The sequence below is a fragment of the Epinephelus moara genome, chromosome 21 (genome assembly GCF_006386435.1).
Source record: "Epinephelus moara isolate mb chromosome 21, YSFRI_EMoa_1.0, whole genome shotgun sequence".
NCBI classification, from domain to species: domain Eukaryota; kingdom Metazoa; phylum Chordata; class Actinopteri; order Perciformes; family Serranidae; genus Epinephelus; species Epinephelus moara.
Genome location: NC_065526.1, coordinates 22825377 through 22851184, shown reverse-complemented (window position 1 = coordinate 22851184; position 25808 = coordinate 22825377). Strand labels below are relative to the sequence as shown.

General features: G+C 38.4%; 1 protein-coding gene across 1 annotated transcript; it reads left to right on the top strand.

The window, feature by feature from the left end:
• The first annotated feature begins 160 nt into the window (after positions 1-160).
• LOC126382745 (macrophage mannose receptor 1-like) lies at positions 161-25808 on the top strand. Its single transcript, XM_050032798.1, has 31 exons — positions 161-311; positions 874-1230; positions 1594-1764; positions 2009-2164; positions 3105-3215; positions 4489-4626; positions 4756-4932; positions 6057-6211; positions 6770-6883; positions 7985-8100; positions 8222-8370; positions 8458-8657; positions 9669-9784; positions 10262-10334; positions 10453-10606; positions 12921-12959; positions 14963-15126; positions 15240-15301; positions 15847-15947; positions 16081-16223; positions 17259-17364; positions 17635-17762; positions 17853-17897; positions 19059-19161; positions 19986-20218; positions 20441-20606; positions 22880-23044; positions 23199-23315; positions 24275-24430; positions 24712-24741; positions 24953-25808. Exons 1-31 carry the CDS (start codon positions 209-211, stop codon positions 25192-25194), a joined length of 4290 nt encoding a protein of 1429 aa, XP_049888755.1. The 5' UTR covers positions 161-208; the 3' UTR covers positions 25195-25808.

The window sequence follows — 25808 nt, the reverse complement described above, 5'->3', positions numbered from 1 at the left end:
TGGGTGTTTTGTGTATGTTGCCACTACTTCCCTCCCAACCCCCCCTTTTTTTACCAGTAGCAAAATGTTGAAATGTGCCAATCTGAAACATGACACTTTCTCAATGAGAAGAAGAAGAAGGAGGGGGGGACGGACAGTGTCAGTAGTATTAAGAATCCCTCCTTTTCATGTTCATGCTCATAAGTCCTCTGCTTGCAATGCGTGGACCATGGCTGCTGCTCTGAGACTTATCAGAAGAATGCTGACCTACAGGATAACTCTAGCAGTCTTTGTGCTCATCATCCCAACATCTCAGTGTTTAACAAGAAATGGTACAGTATGAATTTAAGTTTTCTTATATGACATATTCTGCATGTAAGGGCTTTGTTCTAAGTTTGTATTGTGGAAGACTGTGAGCTGTCAACATGTCATTTATTCATTTGTTTCACTACAGGATGGTACTCAAAACTTCTGCTTAAACTGGATAAAGTTATTTTGTAAATTATGATTATAAGCTGATGTCTTGTCACAAGCCTTATAAAAAAATTGCTTTGAAAATGTTACTTTGGGCTACAGGAAGCACTGACACACCTGTTGCAACAGGCTGTTTTTGAAGGATGCTCTGACAGCATCTCCAGTCTGTCCCACTTAAACAGGAAGCATGTTTTGAAAAGAGAGGAGCTCCAGCTGAAAACATAGATGAATCAATGCATTCAGCTGAAAGATAATTAAAAAAAAACATATTTTGTCATAAAGTCATAAAGTTATTTGGCTGTCACCAAATGAACTTCATTAAAAAAAACAAAGCTTTTGAATAAATAAATTCCTGTGCAAGAATATAATATGGTGCAACATAATTTAAACATGTATCATATGTACAACATCTCTCTGTAGATTTCCCATTCTCACTCACTAACAAGGCCACTGGTTTTTGTTTGGTGAAAAAAACAACCCGCTGCCTTGAAGTGCGCTGGACCACCAGTGATCGGCTTTTTGTTACCTCAACAAGAAAGTGCCTGGGAGTTCAGGGCAAAACTGCGGGGAGTGAAGTAAGCCTCTACGACTGTGACGAGAAGAGTGAGCTACAAAAGTGGGAATGCAAGAATGAAACACTGCTGGCCCTCAAAGACCAACAGCTCTACATTGAAGTCAGAGCTGATGAATCAATTGCCCTCTCCAAAACAGTCGGGCCAAATAACGAGCTCACAATCACGGGGACAGCCAGTGGTGCTTGCTCAAGAACATACAGAGGTACAGTATGAAAATCTCTGCGTTGAAGTTAATAGTCAAAGCAGGGAGAAAATAGCTTCCTTTAAACTGTATCACATCAGATGTTGTGTGGTTACTTCAACTTTTTACTGGGATTTATCACAAAACCTACTGATGCTATGTGTCACATATTATGGAGTAGAATGATACATCAAGTTCCTGCTCACTAGAGTGTGGCTGTGCATGTCTGGAGTAGTAACAAGTGAAGAGACGCTAAAAACAAACACATGATTTACTTCTACCCTGAAAGAATCTGGCAAAACAATGCATCTTTGCAGAATAATTCATTTGCAACTGTTTAACCTAAGAAGATTTAACATGTTCAACCTCTTTTTCCCCTTTTAGAGCTTTACACCATTGAAGGAAATGCATTCGGTAAGATCTGCATGTTTCCCTTCCTGTACAAAGACCGGTGGTTTGGAGACTGCACTATGTATGACTCTTCATCAAAGCGTCTTTGGTGCGCAATCGGAACAAAATATGAACAAGAACTGTGGGGATACTGCCCGACTACTTGTGAGTACTGCATTTAAGATTCAAATATCACAACAGTGAGTAAGAAGCATGCTTAGTGGACGAACCAGCATTACATGCATCTTCAGGCAGATTCATTCAGTGTCAGAGCACACATTACAAAATATTACAGGCTGTCTGCTAACTTAGTCAGCATTTTTGATGCTTTATAAAAGAGCACAAATTTAGATCAGAGTAATATATCATAATAGTTGAATGACTGAATGATTTCTGTATTGATACACAGCCACAGACCACTGGGCAAAGAACCTTGTAACAGGAGCGTATTACCAGCTCAACACACAGTCTGTGCTGACTTGGGACCAAGCTAAAACCAGCTGCCAACAGCAGGGTGCCTCCCTGCTCAGCGTCATCGATCCCAACGAGCAGGCATTTGTCTCAGGTAAGATGGTACTGAATCAGATACATATTGACCCAACGTAGAGGGATTAGTTTATACAGAAACTGTCAAACATTGCTAATATTACATGGGTTAAAATGATTTGTAATGAAGTTTCAAATGTTTGGGGAGTTTCCTCAGGTCATGTCAGGTCAGGTTATATTTGTACCCCTAGATAGATTTGTTTTCCAGTAGACGAGGCACCCACACATTTTGCAAACAGATTATAACGACAACATGACATTTTGAATTATTTGCATTTGAAACAACTGAAATTAATCTATTGCCTTGGATGACAGAGAGGGTTGTAGCTTTGTTTTGGTTAGAAAACACAGATGACATGACTACCAGTAACTTTTTGCACCCATTTCTCTCGACCTGATGTTTGATCAGGCCACAATATAATAACTTTTAAGACTGGATGTTTCCTTAAATTACTCTTAAACCTTGAGGATACCAGTTACTTCAGGATACAAAGAAAAGAACCTTACAATCCACCTACTGTTTCATTCAACAGTGAGTCCAAAGATCATAGTGACACTGTGAGCACACAGGTGAGACTGTGCAATCCATTTTGTTTAGGAGATGGTATAAAGCCCCAGCACTTTGGTTGCAAATCTGAAGGGTCTCTTTGGAACAATGTTTATTCAGTATAACTTTACCAAACATTATTAGATACATGGATACATGCAGTGTTTTACACTAGTAGACATTAGGGATATGATTAATCTCGTAAGACTTCCTCAAACAGTATATTGCTACGCTTGTTTTTGTTGCATTTGGTGTATTTCTTTGTGGTTGTTTGAAAGTGATTCTGTCTTTTTGCTGACTTGTTTTTAAGCAATGAAAAGAGGAACAATGTGGAAAAGAGGAACAATTTCTTTACTCTGTCTTTTTCCCTATTTTCCCTCTCAACCACACTAACACACATAAACACACACAGCACTATTAGGATCAGGAAAACATAAACTTTGGATCGGGACGATCCTGGATCCAGAACACGGATGGCAGTGGTCTGATAGGAAGCCCTTCCGTTATCTGAGATGGAGCTCAGGTACGTCTTCACTCCAGTAAAAAGGTTTAAAATTCTCACTATTTTCCTAGAGCTGTATAGAAGTTTAGGTTTAGTGGCTGAAGAGTCAGATGTTTGCCTCAGGAGTTGGTGGAGACCAAAAACAGAGCTAGAAGATAGCAAACATTTGACTTACATTCACAAACAAGACTCCAAATGAATGATGATGTTGCTTCTCATTGGCCTTGGTGTGTAAATGAGCAACACTTTGCTAACATGTTTTCATATCAAGTATAAGACAATGATATGTCAGAGATGTATTTTCAGCTTGTTACCACTGCCCCCACACGACCAAACATCAGCTAATACAGGTTTATATTTTTTAACAAGACAAACCCATTAAAAAATTATTTTCATCCTTTCAAACATAACTAGTATTTCCTTCTGTGTGACTCCATCTTTTATCTCTACATTACAGCTTACATATTCTCCCCTTAAAACTGGGAGTTTGGGTAGGTAGGCAAAAAAAAAAAAAAGCTCTCTTGTCTCTGTCCTAAGCCCTGCCCACCAGACAAGCATGGACATATGCTCAGGCTTCATACAGTAACCTGTTTGCAGACTTGTGAGACTGTAAAGGCCTTTGAGATAGCATACTGTCATTCAAGACTCTAGCAAGGTACATAAACATAAAAATGAATTAGCTGCAACCACGAGCCTTTGGTTACAGTTAGCAGAAAGCTAAGCTATTAGCATCATTTTCTCTACATCTCTGAAATGTTTTGAGGATACTGATACGTGTTTTGTTTTGTTTATTGTCAGACTCTCTTTTAGGCTCTCTTTTTGATAAGCCAGTCTTCCTTTTTTGGGTTGTTTTGCAGTGTGGGTAGTTGTTACCAATGTTGGAATAGCAACTTTTTTTTGCACTTTTTTCCACCATTAAATTAGGCTGTTAGCAACAGAGGGGACAAGCATGTGCGTCTGAATTCATAGAACAGCCAAAAGGACTGCCCTCTTTCTGAAATGCCCTGTGATTGGCCAAAGTTTGCTGTCATGAGCTAGATTTTCTGATGCCTGATAATAGAGCCAAGAGGAGGTAGTCGTATGTCGTATCTTGCGACATCTAATGATTTCAGATACAAGAAACCAGTCCGTCTTTGTTAAATGGTAAAAATGCAGTATTCTATTAATTTCCGAAACTTAATTCTTACAAACAATTTAACATCACTGAAACACACAAATGTTATAACTGATATGAAACTCTTGAAACTCCACCAATAAAGAAGGAATCTCAAGTTAATCCATCATCTTGTTTTAGGACATCCGCTTCCTAACCCAGGACACAACTGTGCATTTTTGGACTCTGCTGGGCAGCACACTTGGCAAAGTTCAACCTGTGGCAAAAAACTGGGCTACATCTGCTACAAAGACGGGGCCTCGCCAGCTCCTCCACAAAGTAAAGAAACATATTCTACTCTGTTCTAATCTACCCTCCTCTGGCTACCAGGTTGTTTCTCAATGAGACACATGCGCTGTATGACATCAGTCATTCAATCTCCTGTTTCTTAATTCTTATCATTATCAGTTGAGCAAGGATTTTGCTCAGCGCCTTGGATTCCCTACAATGGCCACTGCTTCCACCTTCTGCGTACTCCTCAAACATGGTCTGGTGCTCAGAAAGCGTGCCGCAAAGAAGAAGGGGACTTAGTCAGCATCCGCAATGTGGAGGACCAAGGCTTTGTCATCTCTCAACTTGGATTTGGTAAGTTAAGACAATAGACATAAAGACATCCAAACTTCTAAAATGATTGAGATTGTGGTGTCCTGTTTTTGCTGCAGAGTGATTTTAAAGTGTATTCAACATGATGATACAAAAAACTCAAAGTCTGACTGGGAAGGGAGGACACACAAGCCCACACAGACTACAACAACTATAAACATTATAAATTGTGTTCTACATCAGTGGTTCCCAACTGGTCCAGTCCCAGGGTCCAGATTTCTCCTTAGTCATTAGTTTCGTGTCCACACAGTTTCATATATTCAGCGTGAGTTTGGCCATGTCCTCAAGCTAGTTTGCTGTCTCTGTTAAGTAGCTGTCCACTATTTACTCACTCTACAACAGGAAATGGGACTTCAAAATAAGAGCTTGTGCTGCAAATTCACTGAACTATAAAAACTACTACTTTACAAATTTAAGCTGTCATAGTCTCACCTCCAGTTCATGGCATGCCTCATGTCCACATTTATTAAGCTGCCCCTATTAAAAAAAAAAAAAAAAAGAGTTTTTATAATCACATTTAATCATTCTAAATATGAACAATCCCAACATAAGATATCAATAAGGGCTAGGTGATATAGAGAAAATCGAATATCATAATATCTTTGACCAGATGCCTTGATATTGATACTGCAACAATATTGCAATGTTGACAACTTATGCCTTCACAAAATATTTACATAATAAAATGTTGCTATAAATGATCATCAGTAATGTGGCTATAATGACTAAGCAGGTTAAGGCAAATAATAGGACAGCTAGAACAGTTTGCTGAGTTCAGAAAATGACATCACTTCAGTGTAATGCAGCCTTCAAAACCAGGAAAACACCTATGATATATCCAAAATCTAATGCTGCGTTCAAGTAATCGGGAAAATGACAAACTTGATAGCTTTTCAGTGGACGAGAGCAGGACGGTAAAAATTAGTAGAGGCCAGCAAAGAATACCAGCGACCGTAATGTGAAACGGCATTGCCTTTTTGCCAGATTCTTTACAAACAGATGTAAAGTAGTTCTTTTGACATTAATTTCACAGTGTATGGCACGTTAACAGTGTGAAATTTTAACCACTGGTTGACATGTACATTCTTTACTGTCCATGTCTGCAGCATCCACTGACGAGCTCTGGATTGGACTGAATGACATAAAGATAGAGGGGCTGTTTGACTGGAGCGACCACTCTACTGTCAGCTTCACCAGCTGGGAATTTGGGAAACCTGCTGTCTCCACTGATTCAGACGACTGTGTTCTCATCAGGGGCGAGGTAAAGAGCACCATGTGGATAAGATGGTGCACGTACATTTTAACCTTCTTATATCCATAGGTGTATATCTGTACAAAAATGGTTGTATCCATTCTTCGGAAAAGCTCAATTTGTGCATTCAAGTGCACAACCAGCCAGTAAAAAAGGAAGAACAAAGAAACAAAGACAACAAAAATCTAAACCAGGGGTGTCAAACATAAGGCCAGGGGGCCAGCGCTGTCCCGACAAAGGGTTCAATCCGGCCCACCTTTGAAGTCTGAGAGGAGCCAGGTTTCAGGAGCAAATTAAACAGTGTGACGCTTTCTTTATGTCAAATGCTGCTCCAGAGGCTCTTCCACCCTGACCAGACTACACCTCTTTTCTTTCACTTACGTTTGGTGTGGTGATCTCAGAATCACTACACAGGAGTGTCTATCATGTCTTAGTTATTTTATTTTGATCAAAATGTTTAATAGAAAAAGAGAAAAACATTATGAATATAAGTATATGACATCTATCCATGCAATACTTTCAAGTAGCAAGTAGCCTATGCAAATGTTTTGTTTTTTTTTCTTGCAGAATGGGAACTGGGCCGATCACTCGTGTGATGAGAAGCATGGCTTTATCTGTATGAAGCAGAGTGGCACTGAAGCCACCGGAGAAGAAGTTGATTTGGATCATGGCTGCAAAGCTGTGAGTGAAGTTTACATGTAATCTATGATAAAAAAATAAATTTAAAAAAACTTCATAGGCATCTTGCAAATCAAGGTGCATGCTTTTGATGGATGAATTATGACCACCTCAGCCAATTTTTTTTTTTTTAAAATAAGTGTTTTTATTCCTCATAAGACATGAAAAAATAACTAACTCAATACGACACCATGCATTTGAGTTTTTAACTACAGAAATCTAAACCAATGAATACAATGACATATTATGTGTTACTGATGATAAATATATATGTATATTTTTATGCTGTTAAACTGGTGTGTTCACACACTTAACATGCTGTAATACTGTTTAATGTGATGTAAAAGCATTGCATGAGCCCCTGTAGAACTGTATATTATTTCCAATGACTGTTTTCTACACAAAAAAAAAAAAAAAAAATATATATATATATATATATATATATATATACATATTGTGTTTGTTATAAAAACTGCAAGTTGCATTCTACTAACGCAAACAACTGATTTACAGCCAAAAAAGTTACTGCAGATTAAGTAATTTCAAGAATGTTGCAGTAATAGTATAATTTAGCTGAATCATAGACAGGGATGCATGATGTCCAGTTTAGTGGACAGATGATTAATCACAACAACAAATCCTGCCAACATAAAATGAATACTTGGAAATTTTAACAACTGTATTGCTCCTTAGTTGTTACTTGATGGTACCAAATTGTATTTGCCTTCAAGGGTCTCTTACTACAGATGGACTGGCAAGTTTTTTCTGAGCTGCGTAGCATTTGTTGGCCATCTTCATTGTGACATCTGGCCAGTGTGTGGCAGTGTATGGCATGAGGCACTATGGTCCATTGTGGTGATAGCTGTGCAACTATAGCATCATAACTCATGCACAAACAAGAAAATGGCTTTTGAATAGCTGTCAGTAACCACAATGTATGAAAAGGTTAAAACCCAGAAATTAACTTTGTAAAGTCACTAAGCTCTATCTCATGTAGGCCTAGATCCAAACACTGCAGATAAATGTCTTTTATGCACAAAATGGATATAAAGCATGTTCAAATCATTAAAATCCTCAGTTTAATCAGTGTTCGGTTTCCTACAGGGGTGGAAAAGACATGGGTCTTACTGCTACTTTGTAGGAACAGAGACAAAGACGTTTGATGAAGCTAAAGAGGACTGCAAGGCCTCAGACTCCTACTTAGCTGATGTTTCAAATGGGTAAGAACACTTCCTGTTTTTATAACCATGTGATGTTAACACTGTAACATCTGGATATGCAAGTACTAAACAATATATTCACATAATTCACCACGACAAAAACTTGTGTTAATACTTCCAGGGTGGATAATTCCTTCCTTGCCAGCTTGGTGGGGTTGAGACCAGAGAAATACTTCTGGTTAGGCCTCTCAAACCAGAGAGATATTGATCAGTTTGTGTGGACCAACACAGACTTCGTGAAGTTTACTCACTGGAATTCTGAAATGCCAGGTACCGATAAAGATGCAATTCTATTTTTAGAACAGATGGCATAAAAAGCAACTCCACAATTAATTTCTTTCCCATCAACAATTCAAGGTTTCCAACAGGGCTGCGTTGCCATGGCAACTGGGGTTTTGGCCGGACTCTGGGACCTGCTGCCTTGCACCAATAAGGAGAAATATATCTGCAAACACCTGGCAGAGGGGGCAGTTGTAACCGTTCCACCACCAACTCAAACTCCTCCTAAGTGTGAGGACGGCTGGGTTCGAGTAGGAACAAGAAGCGTCTGCGCGAAGGTACGACCAGAGGTCAAGCACGACTAAACATAATTGAAACATGCTAATACCAACAAAACAAGACCAGTGTCCTGCCAAAATCAGCAAATATATTAAACTTTATTTATCAAATTAGGCTACTGCAGGCAATTCAAAACACGTCAACTGTGGACACATTCAAGTACAAGACCAACCACTACTTAAAACCACCTTACTGCTGTATATACACTTTTTTTTTTGTATTTTTTTTCTTCACTGAGTTATGCTGTGCTGTACTGTAAAAATATGTTAGCATCACTCTTATCATTCCACGAACAGACCAAAACTCACTCAGCCCCGAGCCCATTGTTTTAAACAAAAATGTAGATCTTTAACGTGACTATAATCATTATTTTTTAAACTTACAATGTATCAAAAGACAATCTGAAGAAAAATATGACGATGTGAAAGGCCAAGAGGTTGCTCGGAGTGATAAAACTACAGAGAATTAAAACCCAACTCTGCAGCTCCCCTCCTTTTTAAGAACTTTTGATTCTGGTTCTTCAGAGCTTCACTGAAATAGCTGCACCAGGCAGCTGTTTCAGTGAAGCTCTGAAGAACCAGTGTACCTTACCTGCTCAGCACAAAACAGGAGAGGCGTGTAACAGCTAAAGAGCTAGAGGAGTTGGTAGAGACCAAAAACAGAGCTTAAAGTGAATATTGACTTAAATTCTTCAGGTTGCCAGAAGCACAGCGGTGTTGACAATGTTTCTCCATATGTGCTGGGTGTGTAAATAACTGTTTGCTAATAAGTTCCCCGTATCAGCTGAAAAGATAATATGTTAGTGTTTTGTTCACAACTTGCTTCTGCTGCCCTCAAGTGGCCCGAAATCGGTCAAAAATACTTTTTCTACAAGGAAATAAATCAGTTTTCCTCTCAATGACATATAAATCTGGGTGAAATAAATAAAAGTCCAGTCAAATCACCTGCTCTATTACTGTACCTATGTGGTCTGCTCCAACCAGGCCTTCACTTCTTGTCTTGTCTTGAAGTTTTTTACAGGGCCTCGTGCAGATGAGAAGACCTGGTTTGAGGCTAGAGATTATTGCAGGGCCATCGGAGGGGATCTACTCAGCATCCACAGCACTGCTGAGCTACTGGTGGGACGGTATGAGTTTGTGTCTGTATCCATATGTCTGTCAGAGGATTGTAAAACACAAACGTGTTAATTGACACGAAGACTTCAACCAGTCCTGATGGTCAGTGTCAAATCTGTTAGAAACAGATCCAACATGCTGAAAGATGCACACTCCACTCCATGTTTGTATTTTGTCACATCTGAAGCATAAAACCAGTAGTGAACATCACACTTAATTAGGCCTTCTTATTTGGTTGGAACTTCTTTGTTTCAACTCCATGATCTCAGTCACGTCTTGACCCTAGAGGGCAACGACATGCATAAAGTTAGATATTCTAGCTGCTTTGGTTGCAGCTATAAAACAAAGGGTGAGTGATATACAGTCCTGCAAAGCATTAGGACAAAACTGCATCAGATAACTATGAAACTACGCAAAAACTTTTTTGTTTAAGTGTTCTAAAATAAGGTTGGCTGGAGGAATCATTTATTTGATTTTGTGTACTACAGAAATGGAAGAGCCTGGATTGGACTTCGTATGCCAGACCCAGATACTGGATATACATGGACTGATGGATCCCCAGTAAGTTAACTGTGTTCTATTTTTTACAACTAATATGATAACATAAATGTTTCGATCTCGTTATTTTGTTGTAGTTGTTGTTTTTTACATTTACATTTTTTTTTCTTTTTGTTCACAGCTAAACTTCCAGCACTGGCAGGAAGGAGAGCCAAACAATCATAATAATGACGAATCCTGTGCTGAATTCAGAATGTATCACTGGGATGAGAGCGGGTCTTGGAACGATGTGAACTGTGAGAGTTTCAATGACTGGCTGTGTCAGATCCGCGCAGGTACAGTTGGAAAAATAAATACTTTTCTTTTGTCTATCCTGAAGAAAAATTGTTTTCTAACCTTCATCCAGGAAAAACTGACTTGAGCTAGCATGCTGTTCCATGCTTAGTTCCAGCATTGGTGGTGGAGCGATTGCTTCCCACAAGACAGTATCTTTATCACAAACATATCAACAACTGAGCTTAAAGCTACAGTTGATGACTTTTATGAAAATAACATTTTGTTATATTTGGTGAAACTGTCACTACATCAACAGTACAACATGAGTGATTAGTGCTTCTAACGGCATTTGCTAGAATATACCATGGCTTAAGAAAAACGACAAATCAGAGCCGATGAGTCTCCCGCGCAGCTGTCAGTCTTGTCAAGCCAGCCTGTTCTCATTATCAAGCTGACTAATACCAACACTTTGTTACACCTCTCAGTGTGTGATACCCACGCTGAAGGTACCCTTTGGCGCATTCATGAGACCCACTAGGCTTTCATCTCACTCTAATGTAAACACATCTGTGGCAATACTTGACTCTCAAAGCAACAGATGTGATATAAAGAGCAAGAAAATCTGTGTAAGGTGGGAGATAGGTAAAAAAAAAAAAAACCCACAGACTCAAGCCAATGCTGTTTTAACGTAACATTATGTAACTATCATCTATCGGTCATGTATTTACATCAATCGTGACATATTTACATGAGGTTATGTACTTATTTCAACCCAAAGTATGATGTTTTTTCTAAACTTTACCAAGCAGTTTTGTTGCCTAAACCTGACCTTAACCGACTGACAACAACGTGTGTCACCTAGGAGACAGCAGTGATGACAGATGATAAAAGGTGTATCTCATAGAGACTCCCAGAGGCTGCCCTTTGACCCCATGCAGCGTGAGAAAAATTTTTGGTATTTGATGACCTGTGATGAGAACATTTTGATCAATTCCAATTTGTGAACTACAGTCAAACTGTCAAACTTTGCAGTGCTGATGAAATACAAATCAAGATTCTGTTCTCGCCTTAAAATGTTTTCAGAAGCATATTTAGGTGCACTGTTTAGTTGTAAAATGAGAAAGCTTGCTCAGGCCGGTGCTTTGTTTTGGTTCGACTGTTTGGTATATGGTGGCCGGGTAACAAACTTTCTCATTTTACATCAGTGATTAGCATGATTGACAACTGCATTAGAGACTCCTTGGCTCTGACTGGTTGTTTCTGTTCAGCTGCGGTGGATTCTCAAATGCAAATTAGAAGTTCTACAAGGAGGCAGATCTTTCGCAGATTATCCATCTCATGTACTACTGTATGAATATAATGACAGTTTCAGCAAATATGACAAAAAGTTATTTTCATAAAGTTACAAACACCAGCTTTAAGAGTTGATGTAACTTGAAAAATTACAAAAATTATTTATCCTATATTTGGGCTGTTAACATCCAATAGGATTAAAAAGACTACACCACCTGCTACATACATTTAAAAGCACAGAGAAAGGAAACCAACCTGCTGCACCTCCATATACAACACAAGGAAAGAGTGTACAATATCCCTATTTATACATAGTCTCAATTTTAGGAGGCAGTAAAAAGACAAGTTTAGTTAATATACCTGTACATAAAATCATCATGTTCGATGTTTGGCTGAAAAATACTACATCATAATTCTCATCATAATTAACCTTCTGCTTGTTTTGGGGGACTTTTGTCATCACTTTTGTCTTTGGTTTCCAGCAGGTAAAACAGATGTTTAGCCGGATTGATATTGGGTAACTGCTGGTCTATTTTGACAGTCTAAATGTTTAAGATTATTACCCTGCAGCACTGTCTTAAATTTGACAGCCCATGTGTAAAAAGGGCTACAAATCCCACACAATCCAGGGATGTAAATTCCGTCAAAATAGTTGAAGATTCAATTCAGCACTTTAACTTTTTGTGCATTTTCTGTGACGTACACCTGTATAAGCTTAAAAAGCAAATACTTATTTACATGAAGAACATTTAATTTTTGGACAAGTAAGGTCAGGTTATCAAATATTGACTCACATGACCAAGAGAAGTGCTCCACGTCTTATTGTTTGTAGATTTACCTATTGTACAACCATCAATGCAAACCCATTTCTCTCACGATGGCCAGCAATTTGCTAGATACTGTTATCCATGGTAACTCATCATAAGAGTAGAGTAGTCAAATCTATGCCGATGCTACTGCCATGCTCCCCTCCTCTGATTTACATTATCCCACAGTATGAGATGAACTCAGAGTGGGGAGAATGGCAGATTTGTTTGCTTTCTTTTTACATGAAGTTGACACTTTCGTGTGTCCTTACAGGAGTGACTCCAAGACTACCTCCAAATAATACTGCAGTAGGTAAGTTGACATTGTATAACTACACACACACACACACACACACACACACACACACACACATAAAATGTATCAAACTACGAAACTAGTGATAGCTGGTTAGATCAGGTACAACTTACATGTCCCATTTAACCCTATTTAATGGGTTTGAGTAGTGCTCAAAATTTCCTACAGTTAAGATTACTGTACAAATGAGCAGGTATCAAAATGATCACAAAAAAGTTGCAATTTACTGTTTTAGATGTTTTTTGCTCAACCAGAACTGAACAAGTCCAAGTGAATGTAAGCACAGTAATGCATTCAAGTGTCATAAACAGCTTTTTAAAAATAAATATAATGAAATCCTAAATCCAAAACAACACAATCACAAACTGTGAAACTGTGAGCATTCATTTCATTAACTGAGGTAGTTGATTTTATTGGGAAGTTTGAGCATACATCTGTTTCTTTGAGCAGACGCAATCTTAAAACAAAACAAACAAAAAAGAACAAGACACTTGGCATCTGTAATATTAACCTTTCTAATTAGTACCATAAAAACCTGTTCACTCTGATGTTGTTTAACCTTTCATTAGTCAGACATTAAAGGGGACCTATCATGCTATTATCCTATCACGCTGAGATGGCTGTTCGAAGAAGTTTGTTTTTAGTTTTTTGAAGTTTCTGCTAGAAAGCCTTTTCTTGGTTGGGTTTAGAGCAGTGTTAATTTTGTTTCATCAAGTTGAGAGTCGCCGTGCTTGCAATTATCTTCGCTAGCCAGTAAAAACACTCACACAGGAGCAGCATCAGCTGTTGATGCAAGTTGTGAGCTGTAATTCAGCAGTAAATAATCAACTGTGTGTGACCGACTGTGGATGGTGGAGCTGCTGAATGGATTTGTGGAGTTTGTTTGTTGCAGCAGTGGCTGTTACCATCTAGCTCTGCTCCTTAGCCACTGAATGGCAGCAGAGCAAGCAGCCACTGGCTGCTGGACTTCACAGCTGATCCCATTATGACTCCACTCAGTCTTGACTTGAGAAGGTTTATGGATTGATTGCTGTTTGACAGGCAGGTAGGAGGCTCGGTTATCTGTGAGTGTAGCTGTGTTGTAAGGGTTTTTTTTTTTGGACAGCTAAAAGTTTAGTTTAATCACCAACACTGTGAAATGACACAAGTTCAAACCTCCAGACTAACATGTTGTAGATTAAGAAAGAATTCTGACTTAAAGTTATTAAGAGATGTTGAGCTTTTCAACTGATGATAAGCTGTTTGCTTGTAAGTCAACCCTTAAACCTGTCAAACACTTAAATGATGAATGCAAGTTTGTAAGTGTGTAGAAATTATTTGTATTTGTGGGGGAAAAAAATGTCTAAATGGAAGTTTTACACAACCTGTAACTGTGACTGTAATTTCTGATACACAAATTAGCCTTACCAGAGTAGTTTAAAGAAAAAAACAAAGAAAACAGTTGACAAAAATGTCATGAATTTTCATCAACTAAACCGTTTTGAATTTTTGTCAACTAAAACTAGACTAAAACTATGAAGGATAAAAATGATCAAAATGTGACTAAATTTAATAAGCATTTTCATCCCAAGACTGAGACTAAGACTAAATCTAATATAGCTGTGAAAATTAACACTAGTTTAGAAAAGCAATCATTGTTTAGATTATAATGAATACATTTCTGCCAGAAAGGGCTTTTCTGGCAGAGAGCCCTGAACACAAACATCTCCAATGTGCACCAAGATGCGGAAGACCCAGAAACGCTGACAAATATACGCAGACTGGGCAATTTTGGGAGGGGGGACATATTAAGAAAATAAAGGGTTTTTTTTGTTTTCTTTGTTTGTTTTTCACATTAAAGCATGTAAGCATGTCCCCCATAGAAACTCAAAATACAAGTATGAACTGAAATGAGCATAATACATCCCATTTAAGTGTAAGCTGTACAAGTTTTACTGTAACAGAAAGAAACTTAAAAATAAAAGGCAAAAATTGTCAATATGTTTCTGTGACCTTTGCAGACTTCAACACCACTGCAGATGGTTGGCTTGTGTGGAGAGGGAATCAGTATTATATTAACAGACAATCAATGCCCTTTGAGAATGCTCGAGAGTACTGTCAGCGGAGGCACGGTGACTTGGTATCCATCAGCAGTAGGGACGAAAATACCTTCCTATGGAAACAGGTAGGAGTTATTTTTTGTTGTTGTTGTTGTTGTTTGCTAATCGACTCATTAAAATTTTACACATATTGACAGAACAACTAAATTTGTGTGCATTTCCATGTGTGTGTTCAAAGATTTCCAGAAGCTATGGTTCCTATTATGTGGGTATGCAGGTGGATCTTGATGGGTCATTCTGGTGAGTATCGATGAAGTCCATACAGTAATACAGTGAACGTTAACTCCTTGGCCTACTGATTACAGTATAGTTTGAATTTAATGTAGCACTACTTGCACTATGTCTGGCTCACACATGTACATGAGTATTTGTACAACATAAATTCTGCCATTTTTAATTCAAGTTATTGTTGACAAGTATTGTATATTTTTCTTCTTTAATACTCTGAGCTTCTTTAACAGTAAAATTGCCCACTGAGATTAATTAAACACTCCATCCATGCATCCATCCATCACTATTTTTAAGAGTTAACGAAACCTTACAGTGGGTGGGCTGGCAGCCTGAATAGCATAATTAATATATTTGATAGATTAGATATGACATTTGTAGCACAGTACTTTTTTCCCACTTGTCAGACTACATTTATTTTCACCTCTATATTTTGTTTGTCTTCTGTTTATTTACCATGCAAAACAGCAAAAAGTTGGATAAAAAAGTCAAATGTGGATAGATTATTGTTTGCATGTTTACACATTGCAATTCAACTGAACTGTGTGTGCTTTAAGGTGGCTGGATGGTTCTCCTGTGGGGTTACAGAAATGGGATGAAGATCAGCCAGATACCAATTCCTTTCATGAGAACTGTGTTATGATGACTTATTATATGGGTGAGTAGTAGCAAACTGAGGACAGACAAATTAAACAAAGAGTTTACTCTAGACGAGATGTTCTGGATAAGATAAGATTAAGTAAAATGTTGCTGCTGAAATGTTACTCATTGTATCTCTGTTGTACTTACAGGCTTCTGGCGCACATGTAATTGTGGGCAAGAGCACCAGTTCATTTGTAAACGTAGCATCTCAGCACCTGTCAACACCACTGCTGCCCCCCCACCTCCTCCTAAAGGCGGCTGCCCACTCAAGTGGTCCAAATTCGACTCAAAGGTCAGAATTCAAGGTTTCTGTTAAAATCTCTCGTGCAAATTTGTACTACCTTTTTTTTAAAATGTCATTTCTTCAGCATTTAGTCAATCTTTGTCACATGGCACTGATCTAAAGTGGCTCTCATTAAAGGGCCCTTGAGATTGAATTACTTTGTTCAGGTGTGTTTTACAAAACTGCTATTCAACATCTCACTAAAGTAAAATAATCAGCTTTTGAAATTATATTATGCCATACCAACTGCCCTGTTTTAAACACATAACATGCCCTAACTGATGCAGGTGTTGCAACTATTAGGGTACTACCCAAAAGGGAGGGCTTGTCATAGTTTAATTTGGAAACACTACATGTAGGAGTGGCATGATGGAAAAAGAAAAAACAAAAGATTTATCACAATACATTCGCTTTGCAGACAATGCTACGTTTGTAGGGCCAATTAGTTTAATATCCCATTATCCAGTTATACTTTGTATTCTTTAATTATACTCTAAAATACCTCCAGTACCAAATAGATGCATCTTTGGCAATAATTAAAAGTTATATTTAAAGTAAAAGTAAATAAAAACACAAAAAAGCACATATGCAAAATGTCACAGGATAAAATTACAACATACAATGTGAATTTCTAATGTCTAATGATGTAAAGCATCTGTGTTTCACATGTGCTTTTTGTCATTTTGCAAAATGCAAATAAAAGATTTTATTTGATTTTTATTTTATTTTAAAATGTCATCTGCCGCAACATTTAAAATTTGTTTTAAAGAAAAAGTGATACATTTAAGACTATGAGATACAATGCTACAAATCTGATATTTATCAATAGCTTTTATGCTACAGTCATGTATTCCTCACACACTGAATAAAAAAATGATCTCAGAATTTCCACAAAGAAGTAGCTATTAAATACAGAGTTGTGTAAAAGAATAAGCACACTGACATTTTGAAGATCACATCAGTGTCATCAAAACTCAGTGTAAGAGGGCTAGTGTTTGGTTGTAGAGTGAAAAATCACTTTCATTTCTCTGTCACTATCTGTAGTGTTACAGTATCGTTATTAACCGGAGGGTCACCTGGGAAGATGCAAGGCGACAGTGCATTACCATGGGAGGCAATTTAGTCTCAATTCCCTCAAGGCGTGTGCAAGGTTTGTCCTACTGTTTTACCAAATATTTTTTCTCATAATGATCATTATCATATATAACTGTGGGTACAATGTAAATAGGCAAAAATATATTTGAATTGAAAGATGTCTGGGAAAGAGCTAGAAGTGAGTTGTGTTAATATGTTTTGTCAAACTAATTTGAATGTAATGTAATTGTGAATTAGACCTTTGTCCACATTACATTCGAAATTTAGCCAAAAATGAGGGAAATAAAAGATGGAAATAACTTAACTCCAACTTTGAAAATTTCAGCATTTTTGATCACTGTAATGGCTGAAGTATCAACAACAGACCTGTGGATTGGTTTAAATGGCTTAAAACAAGATGGATTTTACTGGACTGATGGCAAAGCAAGGCGATACACAAACTGGGGCTATTCTGTAAGTTCACACAATGCACAAGCTTGGTGTTGAGTTACTGTTTATTACAAATACAAGTGTTTGAAACATGTATCTTGTGCTGCTCTTCAGAAATATCGACGTCGTCCTGGGACCTTTTATCAGAGATGGAATGAGGTAACATTTCCAAGACAGACTTTAATGTGAAATATCATTATTTTTTAGTTTAAGTCTTGATAAAAGAATATAATAAAATTAATTTCTTGACAAACTTTAAATCCTTGGGGCCCTATCTTAAACTTGGTGTAAAGTGATGCATAGCATAGTGCACCTTTATTTGCTGGTTTCGGACTGACAGTTGTTATTTTTATGGCCAGCACCCACATTGTATATGTAGCAAATGAACTTGCATTCATCTGTATGTCCATGGGTATGCAGGTCTTAAAATGGGGTGTGGTCAGGTGTAGTGTTGGTGTATTACTATTCTGAGGCAGCAGAAAGAGATTGCACCATTGACCAATCAACACCTGGTCTAAAGTCAATAGTGCAGTATTTTCCTGCTATTTAAAGGGTACATTATTCAGAAAGTGACATGCACCTACATAGACATAGCTTGTTACACACACAGAGACAGTCGGATGGGTTGCAGGTGGGTGACATAATACCTCATTAAGGAGGAAAATATTAATAATTACATTCTCTAAAATGTGAACATAGCAGAGAGCAGAGCAGAGTTGCAGAGCTGAAGTCCAACTCCCTATGCAGAAAGATGCTGTGCGCATTTATGCACAAGGAGCAGCATAACTTCACTGATTATTTCAGTAGGTAAAAGCTGAGTGCTGTTTCCTCTGTCAAGTTTAGAACTACAGATTTTAGTTGTTTAAATGCCCCACAATATTTGTTACATTACTCTCAGCAGAAAACCAGTCGCTTCTCTAATTTGCTGAATCCACCATTTAAATAGCAGTGCAGCATCTACGGGCACTTCTGGCTTTTAAACGGGAATGGGAGATAATTGATCTGATTGGTTGAATTCATGACACACCAAAAATACACCTATAATTAATGAAGGGACTAAATACAACCCCTACGCCTCTTGTGTCTTACTTTGCACCCAGACTATGTTCAGTTTAACCAGCAAAAGTGGTTGGACACACCCAAAATGCACTTGAGCCATGCACTTTAAACAACGTGCGATAGATTGTTTTAAAAAATTCCTTTAGTCATCAAGACAATCAAGACCACTTCAAGTTTAAACAAGACAGCACTGGTTTTTATTTTTTTATTTCATACTGATAAGATTTTGAAATCCGAACCATTCCCAATGTCCTTCAACAGGAAGACTGTGTTGTGATGACCAGCAATCCTACCCTTGGCACTGGTAAATGGATAGTTAAGTCCTGCAATGACACTAATGGATTTGTCTGTCTTCGAAATCTTGGTGAGTTCATCATTTCTCTCTTTCAGAAATTGTATTAGGATTAAAAGTCAATCATGCAATATCTTGTTTAAGTACAGTACGTGTGTCTTACGTTAAAAGAGCTGTATGTGACATTCAAAGAGTTTCTATGGTTCAGACTAGTCTCGGGTGGGATAGACTGCGCAGTCAGCGGCTAGCTACAACGGTATTAACTCAATAAACAGCAAAAATAACAGCAACACTGCTGACAGAGCTAACACTGTTAACCTGAGGGGAAGCAGGGAGTGGGTGCTATGCTTCTCTAACGACACTGCCTCAGTGTCAGCAGTAACTGCCTTACGAGCACAGTGCAGAGTAGTGGCAATGAGCGCACCAGTAGGATACACTCACAGGGACTCGCATACACTGACATGCAAGCATGGCTTCCACAACAACAAAGAGAGAAGCTTGGATTACAACACACATAGAGGTAGCGTGACTCCATTTTCTGCTCAGGATGCCATTACTCCACTATATCTTTACATAGCAATATGGATGAATTTCTAAACGGGCCTACTAGGTTCAGGCCCAAGTGCTCAAAGTGTCAAGGGGGCCCTCCTGGCCTTCACATGTACAGCACCATTTTGCCCAAGCATATGTTTGTATTCCACGTAGTTGAGTATTCTTGGTTTACAAAAAATATGCATGCATACACACAGTGGTTTGGAAACCTGTGGCAGTAAAATAAAGATTGAACGTGTAAATAATAGGCTAAATCTTACATAATTACCTTTAGTTCTTGTGACAAAAATGATGTCTCTGACAATGAAAAATAAAACTGATATCATCTCTCATTTTATTCACAGACCCAAATATCCAGCCTCAACCAGAGCCAGCAGTTTCAAACATCTATGTAACTCTGGCAAATGACAGCATCAAGGTTGTGACGAAAAATCTGACCTGGGATGATGCCAAGAAACAATGTCAAAGTGAAAAGGCCAACCTGGCTAGTCTGCGAAATGAGTGGACGCAGGCCTATGTCGAGCTGCTTGCTATGAATCTCAAAACTCCTCTTTGGATTGGACTGAACAAACAGCAGGTACAGGGCTGCGACCACCTAAAGTTACTGCACTGTAGAACAAAAACTTCTATAAGCTAGTTCCTAACCTTCACAATGCAGCTGATCATCTACTTGTAACACCAGGGGTGTTATGTAAAAGTGAATATTTATTGAATCCTTTTAGCAAAGAAAGACATTTTAAATAGCCATTTACAGTGCATGCTGATTTAAAATGTCCCTTTGATCCATTCCTGCTATCAGACAGCAGGGTATTTTAGGTACGTTGATGGCTGGCACCTGAATGCTGCTGGCTGGGGTGAAGGTGAACCAAGCAGAGACAAACCATGTGTGTACCTGGACGTGGATGGAAAATGGAAGACTGCTTTCTGCAATCAGACCATGAACAGTGTTTGCATGCAAACTACAGGTACTATCATTAGTATGTAACATAAATGAATACAGTCCGTCAGTCATGCCGAGTGTCAACCTTGGTGGGTTTTTGAACTGATTCTGATAATGATTAATTGGCCGATAGTAATTACTTTTAGCATAAACAACAATGTTGGTACGAATCCCGTAGATTTGTGCTAATAAAGAATTGTGACCAAGGTACATACTAAGCGAGACGTTTCACTTGTACTCTCTAGTGCAGTGGTTTTCAACAAGGGCTTTGAGGGAGTTCCAGGCGGTCCCTGTAGAAATTGGCGAGTTGTTAGTGGTCAATAGTTTTTAGTATTTAATTCACTATCAAAGTGAGCCCAATGGGCCTCATTCACTAATATTTACATAGAAATGACCTTAATTTGCACACAAAATGAGTGCACACACAAAATTCATGATGTGTGAGCACTGTCTGATTTTGTCTTTACCACCATACATATGTTAGTCAGTAAAATCATTCTAAATTAACTGGCGCATGCACGCTATTTGCAATCAGCATACTGCTACACCTCCATTTCTCTATATAAGGAAATACATTTGCGTGGAGGTGTATCACAGAGAAAGTTAGGCATTTCTGTGCTGCAATTTCTTGATATTTACGAGCCATTATTATCTTATTGCAGATATATTGGCATCTGTGTATATGTCGGCCTATAAATTCAATTCAAAAATTTGTATTTATTCCTGTGGGGCAATTTGTGTGGTGAGCATAGTAAAAAGAAATGTATAACAGTGCATATGAGGACAGTAGCTCCGGAGGGAACAGAAGGGTCGCCAGTTCAAGTCCCCATCCAGACCAAATATGGAGCGTGGACTGGTAGCTAGAGAGGTGCCAGTTCACCTCCTTGGCCGAGGTGCCCTTGAGCAAGGCACCAAACCCCCCCAACCGCTTGGGGCGCCTGACCAAGGCAGCCCCCTCACCCTGACATCTCTCCACTTTGTGCATGTATAGGTCCTGTTTGTGCATGTGTGTGTCTTTCAGACCTGTGTGTTAATGACAAAAGAGTGAAAAAATTGAATTTCCCCTCAGGGGGATTAAGAAAGTAATAATAATAATTGAAGACAAAACAGCAGTGGCCGTGTAGTTTATGTGGAGTCAGAAGGTCAAATGTCCAACAGTAATAATCAATAACGTAAAAGCCTTAAGGTGCACGAGAGTGGGTTGGAGTGTTACACTGGTGGCAGACCAGTAGGTGTGGCGGTTAGGCCCAAGGGGAATAAAAGGAGGGGAGCGGGAGTAGCTGGAGTTAAATCAGCCAATAGCCTCTTATGTGAGGGTTGCCTTCCTTTAATAGCTGTCACTGCAGTGCAGTGCAGTGCAGAAGTCCATCAGAGGGCAGCAACTGCAGCACTGCCCTCATTGCTGGCACTGAATCCATACTGCAACAGTTTACAGTCTAATAGTCTTTGTTGTCCTGTAAAAACCATGTATTTCCAAAACATGTTACTTGTCCATGAGCTCAGAAAACACGCTCTGTTTTTGGCTTTTTAACAATGTAGTTTCAAGATAATCCTTCTCTAAATCGTAAAAAAAAACATCACCTCTTAATCATAAAAAAAAACATCACCAAATTTGCAGAAACATGGTTTTCACTGAAAAGAATACATCAGTTTTGTTTTATCAAATTCAGTTGCCCACACTCTATTAGTTAAGATGTGGTTTTGTGACTTAATACTTACCTTGATGTGAGTTTGTGATTAGAGGAGCTGTAAGCCTTTGCAACATTCAGAGCATTGATATAGCAGCAAACCACTATTTGCTGTGTAAAAATAGAGTGGACTAATGGGATTTCTGTTTCAGCTATGGCACTCTGTACTGCACTCATGAGGGTGTTATTGCTGATAACAAGATCTGGACTGATGGTGGTGGAACAGCAGCGGCACAAAAGCATTGTGCTCAACCCTCTGGTCCTCTCCATAGTGACACCGTCAGCTCCGTCAACGCTGTTGCTGATAGCAATGTTTGTACTGTTAGTACCCTTAGCTGTTGGCTCAGCCACCTCTTTTTGTGAGAGTCACGTGCAGTCAATCCCAGTTCAGACTCTTAATCACACATATGCTCTGAATGTCGTATACAGCTTCTTTAAAGAAATCCACGATTACCGACAAAGTCAGTATATTCAGACACAGTGCTACAGCCTTAATTCAGGATCTGTATCAGAGCTGGTTATTACAATGACACTACATAAAGGTTTTAAGTTCACTGTATCGAATAATTCATAATTAGCTGACCCCCTCATCACTGTCTCTGTCACACAGATGTGCCACCAACAGAGTCAACCACCTTCCCAGGGGTTTGCCCTGAAGAGACGAATGAGGAGTACCACCAGAGTTTTACCTGGACGCCATTTAAGGGTCATTGTTATTTGTTTGCAACAGAGGAAATTGAATGGGCAGATGCAGCTAGCAGCTGTGTCCGACATGGTAAGAGACACTCTGCAGAGAAAATTGGACAATTTTAGATCTATGTAGATCGAGTGTATGGTATGATGTTAACTGATGTCAGTAAAAATTGATTTACGGTTACTAGTAATAAGTGCTTTGTAGTCGTTACAACCTGACTGTTTTTGTTGTGAAGGTGGAATCCTGGCTAGCATTGAGGATCCTGCAGAGCAACAGTTCATCAAAAGCAATGTGGAAATATTTCAAGATAGCCACAGCAGTTTCTGGATCGGCCTGTATAAAACTCATAAAGGTATGATCACACTCTTTTCCCCTGCATTAAAATTTCTTTCCAGTAAAAACTGTACTTATAAGGTGCCCTGTGGACTTCTTTTGTTTACCTTCACTGTTTCTCACAAGAACACCCTGTGTGTATCCTCCGGATCAAACAGACCTGTTGATTACATCTCCGTCCTCATAAAACATTTACAAAGCCAACACTGGAACCCATCGAAACCTGCTTTGTTTACATCCGCGTTTGTTAGCTAGCCGTCTCCTTTTGCACTAGAGTCATTATGTGTTTGTGTTTTTCATTATTTTTTTTTATTTCTTTGTTAACTTTAAATTTCAATTCAGTTCAGTTTCAGTTAGCTTGCGGGTTTGCTTGCTTCAGTTTAGTTTTTATTCTTTAAAAATGGAGGGTATTTTTTGGGGGCAAGACTTTAGAAGTTCTAAGAAGGTGTTAAAATTCAAACACAACATTTCGTAAAGCCAATTGACCCATGTTAATGTAAACATCCCAGTCTTAATAAACATGCACCACTACCTCCTGATGCTTGTTGTGTTGACAAAGACCAAACTAAAGACCTTTACTGTATATTTTAAATTTTATTTTAGTTTGTTTTGTAAGTATACAATATGGTTTCGCACAGTACCACCACCTGTTGGTCGGAATAAAGTGAAACCAATTGCAGGAACGTGTAACATGTTATCCTTGTGCACATAAAAACAAACTGTCCTGCAATAAGTTTCCCTGCTGATGACGTGAAACAAACCCCCAAAAATTGGAATAAAAATAACTCATTTAAGAAAATATGTGTAACAAAAATTCACTATTTCTTTTTAATTGTTTGTTCCTTTGTTCACTTTTCATGTGACATGGCTGCCACAGCACACGTGGGGCAAATTATACATACATAATGATACTAAGTGGTGATATGACAAACTATCAAAGTGAAATATGTAAAACATTAAGTCTCTGTTCGGCTCTAGGGACATGGAAGTGGTTGGATAAAACAGTCATGGACTACACTAACTGGGCTGAAGATGAGCCTGATGATGACTATGGAGAGATCGGAGCCTCAGATGGGGCTTGGAGGACAGGTCGCAGATGGCACGACAGAGCATATGTCTGTGAAACACCCAAAGGTAAGATCAGCATTCCCATGTATGGTGTTCTTATAGGCACCTCTCACACATGTAGCCTTTTCAAAAAAAATCCTTGAGTAAGAGGGACCCATACTTAAGACTCTGCTAGAAGTCCATTTTCGTAAAAAGCTAAGAAAATTGAAAAAGAAAAAGGTATGATTATTCTACATCTATATGATTTGTGCTGTAGACGTGGACGCGGGGTGGAGGTGGACATGATACATTTCTGTTCTTTAAAAGCGATCAGTTATCTGAGCATTTTCCCCCTCTTTTCCCAACAGTGATGCCTGGAGATTCTGGATCAAAAACTGGTAAGTTACACCTTTTTGTTTCCTTAAGTTATGTCATATTGTATTTATGTCATAATAATATTATTTGAAAAACAAGTGACATGTAATGCACCATTGACAGTTATCAGAAACTATGTAGTGAAATAACATTAAAAGGAAAATTATATTCAAAGTTCAATTCAGTTTTGAATTGTTTTGACTGATCAGTATCTACTTGATGAATTTCATGCAGATCCCCAGAAAGGTCAAGATCCTCGCAGTCGTGTCCACACCAGTTTGATAGTTGTGATGATCATTATTATCACTTCTGTACTGATAGTCGTTGCATTCTACCTCTACAAGAAGTCTCCACAACCATTACCCACCTTTGAAAATCCGCTCTACAGTGAACGATCCCAGCCTGATGTGGTTGACACCAACAAACTGATAGAGAACGCAGAAGTAGAAAACCCCGAGCCTATTATAACTCTGTGATTTATAAAGGAGCAGAATCTAGTGGGACATGCACTATACTGTACTATATCCCAGACTGATGTATTACGCGTTGATGCTTCATTAGCGTTTTTGCTTTGTTTTGTTGTTTGTGTTTACTATATTCGGTATATATATTCAGTTATTTAACAATATGTCACTTAGTGTGAGTTTCAATGAAGTTGGCAATGTCTGACCTCGTGGAACAGAATAATTTAGGCTCTAGGATGTCTCAATGGGAATGATTGTTATTTGATTTTGTCTTTTATCTATGATTGACTGTATATAATTGTTACATGTTATGCTTACTAGATGGTGTTTATTGCTTGCACTCTTGAAATGTGTAAAAAAAAAAATCTCACCGCCTGTTACTGTTAAATGAATATTAAACTTGGCACTAAACAATAAATTGTAATTTAATGAATAAAATATCACAAAGGATCAAATCATTTCCCATCATCCTCCCTTCCTAGCTGTTAAAAAAAGTGGTAGTGTTTCTGTTAGCTCTATAGTCTTGCATACTTTTATTATCTTGTGTGCTTGTACTCAATAAGTCACTGTGCACATATGATTTATTATTAATGAGGTATGAAATCTGTTTAGTTATGGAGAACTTG